The sequence below is a fragment of the Gastrolobium bilobum genome, unplaced genomic scaffold (assembly GCF_033153095.1).
Source record: "Gastrolobium bilobum isolate Gb01-03AN ecotype WA unplaced genomic scaffold, APGP_CSIRO_Gbil_v1 utg14970, whole genome shotgun sequence".
Lineage (NCBI taxonomy): Eukaryota > Viridiplantae > Streptophyta > Magnoliopsida > Fabales > Fabaceae > Gastrolobium > Gastrolobium bilobum.
Window position 1 is genome coordinate 237,630 of NW_026899194.1, and position 3,330 is coordinate 240,959.

Below are 3,330 nucleotides of genomic sequence, written 5' to 3' on the forward strand. Positions count from 1 at the left end.
ATTTTTTAAACTTCCAAAATTTCTCAAAAATGGCTCTAAAATATGTTATTTTTTATATAGATTATATTAAAATCTCGTTGGTTTGTTGTTTCCGGTTGTTTTGTGCCAAGAAAATCACTAAAAACTCTCACGAAATCCACACCAATAGAAAATTCATTAAAATCGTCGAATTTTTGAATACCACGAGATTGTGATTCTATTGTTTAAAATCATGATTGAATACCAATGGATTTGGACGGATTCTAAAATAATCCTGTAAAATCCTAATCGAATACCAACTTATTTTCAATCCGTTAAAATCCTAATCGAATACTAATAAAAAAGTTTATCCAAAAATAATCCATTAAAATCCTTTAAAATCTCAATGCAATACACCCCTAATATGCCATATCAGACCTAAGATATATTTTTAAGATACTTAACATATTTAAGTAGAGTAACCTACCCTGTATACACTCCTCCTAATTTCACGCGTAGCACATTGAAATCTGAGTGCAATTTTTGGCGACTGATATGCATCTAATATATGGTGATTTCTAAGTAAAAGAAGCAAGGAATTAATCATAAATGTGTGAAAATAAGCTCATAAATGCAAGAAATATTGATTATTCCTTCTCAATCATTCTCTCACTCAATTTATGTATTTTGATAGCAGGAAACACCAAAAAGAAGTTAAAGAGAGAAGTTGAAATTGCATAGTCTCGCGCAAAACGCGCGAAAATGGCGCGATCCGCGTGATTTCCGCAAATTACTTTCTGTTTGTCCTCTCGGATTTGGCGCTGATCGCGCAGGCGTCATGAATGCAGTCCTTGATTTATGGAGTCGCGAATTTGGCACTGATCGCGCGGGCGTCATGAATGCATTCCTTGATTGATTGGTGGAATTATGAGAAAAATGGAAATTTAATCAAATTAATGAGAGGATTATGACCTGATTGATTGGTGGAATTATGAGGAAAATGGAAATTTAATCAAAATTAATTCAAGGATTATGACCTGATTGACTTGCTGGCTATATAAAGGAAGCAGAAACTCTAAAAGAAAAGGATCTTTTGGCAAGGAGAAATTGGAGAGGAAGCTCTCGGTGACTGAAGATTCAAGACTTCTTCTTCTTCTTCCGGTTTTACATTTTCACGAACTCTTTCTCATTATTTAAATTGTCAGACATGAATATGTCTGGCTAGTCTTTTATTATTATGGTAAGGGTCACAACCCTTGATGTGAACCCTTGTAGTTTGGTTAATTTTTATATTTAATAATTTCAATTGCATTTATTTTACCTTGTTCTTCATCTTCTAATTCTTCTAGAACTGATCACTCTATTAGAATTGCGAGGTGGGGATATTACAAGGTGGGGATCGGAAAGGTGTTGGAGTCCTTTACCGCAATAGCTTTTTACAATATTTTTCCGAAAAACCTTTTATTTTAAATTCTTCAAATTTCTCTCTGAATTGTTCATAAATTATTGAATAGTTCACAATTGTTATAAACACCATTACTTTCAAACCAACTCTTTTTCATCCATTCTTAAAAGGAACAATTAATTGATATTCGACCCAATCCCTGTGGAGACGATACTTTACTTACTATTATATTACTTGTGCGATCGGTACACTTGCCGATTTTTCACAACAGGAACCTTCCTGCTCATTCGAAGATTTGTGACCTGAGAAGATGAAGATGAAGATGGATCTCTCTTTCACTCTCCCCGACGAATTAATAGTAGAGATTTTGTTGAGGTTACCAGTGAGATCTTTGTTGCGTTTCAAATGTGTGTGTAAGTCATGGCTCACTTTTATTTCCGATCCCCAATTTGCAAAATCCCAATTTGACCTAGCTACACCCACCCACCGCCTTTTTCTTGAACCTGCTTACCCTCCTTTAGTTGTACCCATAGATACAGAGGCATCTCTTCACGATGATTCTGCTATAGTACATCTTACTGTTCCGCATACATTATTCCCTTCCCTTCATTCTTATTATCTTCAAATTTATGGTTCTTGCCGAGGATTTATACTTTTAAGATATGTTAACTATGATAATATTTTTCTATGGAATCCTTCAACTGGTGCCCAGAAACTACTACCATACCCTCATCAACTGGTGCCCAGATACAGGGAAGAATTTCTATATGGTTTTGGGTATGATTCATCAACTGATGACTACTTGATAGTTATTTGGGTGTGGCACACTGATTGGAAATCTGACATCCATTTTTTCTCTTTCAAAACAAATTCATGGAACAAAACTGAGGGTATCAATTTTCCACATGGGGATTATCTCGAGGAGATATTCAGGTTTGGGTTACTCCTCAACGGGGCTCTTCATTGGTTGGCTTACCCTAATGGTTCTGTTATACATAATACAATTGTTGCCTTTGATTTGACTGAAAGGAGTTTGTTGGAGATTCCTTTGCCACATAATCTTACCATGGCAATGATGGCTGAATGTTACAATTTGGTGGTAATCGGTGGATGTCTCAGTCTGTGTAATGAATTGAGCATGGAGACGGGTGCAATGGTTAACATATGGACGATGAAAGAATATAAAGTCCAGTCATCTTGGACTACGACTAGGGTTTCGTATACTTGTGACATTGGGGACAATTTTTCCCCATTATGGTTCACCGAAGATGGTACATGGGACTTATTTTCCCCATTATGGTTCACCAAAGGTGGTGATATTGTTGTTGGATCAAAGTTCAGTGGAGTATTAATGAAACTTAATGATAAAGGAGAGCTGCTTGAGTATCACACGCATAGTCCATTCTTAGAGGTGGTTGAGGATCGCAGGCATAGTCCATTCTTAATAACTGCAATGTATAGAGAGAGTCTGCTATCACTCCCTGACTTAGGGAAAGCAAAAGATGACCATCACTAACATACAAGAATTATGGTATGCAATGTGTTCCAATTCTTCTGGCCATTTTATTCCTATGCATCTTTCTTATGAAAAATGAAAAGTTATGTGTAGAATGCATGAGACATTAAAATGATACCTTAACCTATCTTGTACTCTCCCTTTCCTAGGTAATAATATTTATTTCTTCTGTAATTAAAATGATACATATAGTTTGGTGGTGGATTAAATTCACCAATGGTTGGGAAAATATTTGATGTCTTGTTTATTCAGAATAATCAAAGTAAATTTATGCAGAAAATATCATAAGCAAAAAAACTAATATTTGGAGTAAAGTAGCTAGGATTGCCAATGAGATTTTACAATATCACAGTATTACAGCTAAAATATTATGGCATTTCTAATATGGTGGCATTTACAATAAGCTTGTGTTTCTTGCAGGCCATGAAGTATGCAAAGATATTTTATATGG

At 35.2% G+C, this 3,330-nt stretch overlaps 1 protein-coding gene across 1 annotated transcript; it reads left to right on the plus strand.

The window, feature by feature from the left end:
* The first annotated feature begins 1,673 nt into the window (after positions 1-1,673).
* LOC133288135 (F-box/kelch-repeat protein At3g23880-like) lies at positions 1,674-2,879 on the plus strand. Its single transcript, XM_061485835.1, has one exon. It carries the CDS (start codon positions 1,674-1,676, stop codon positions 2,877-2,879), a length of 1,206 nt encoding a protein of 401 aa, XP_061341819.1.
* Positions 2,880-3,330: the final 451 nt, after the last annotated feature.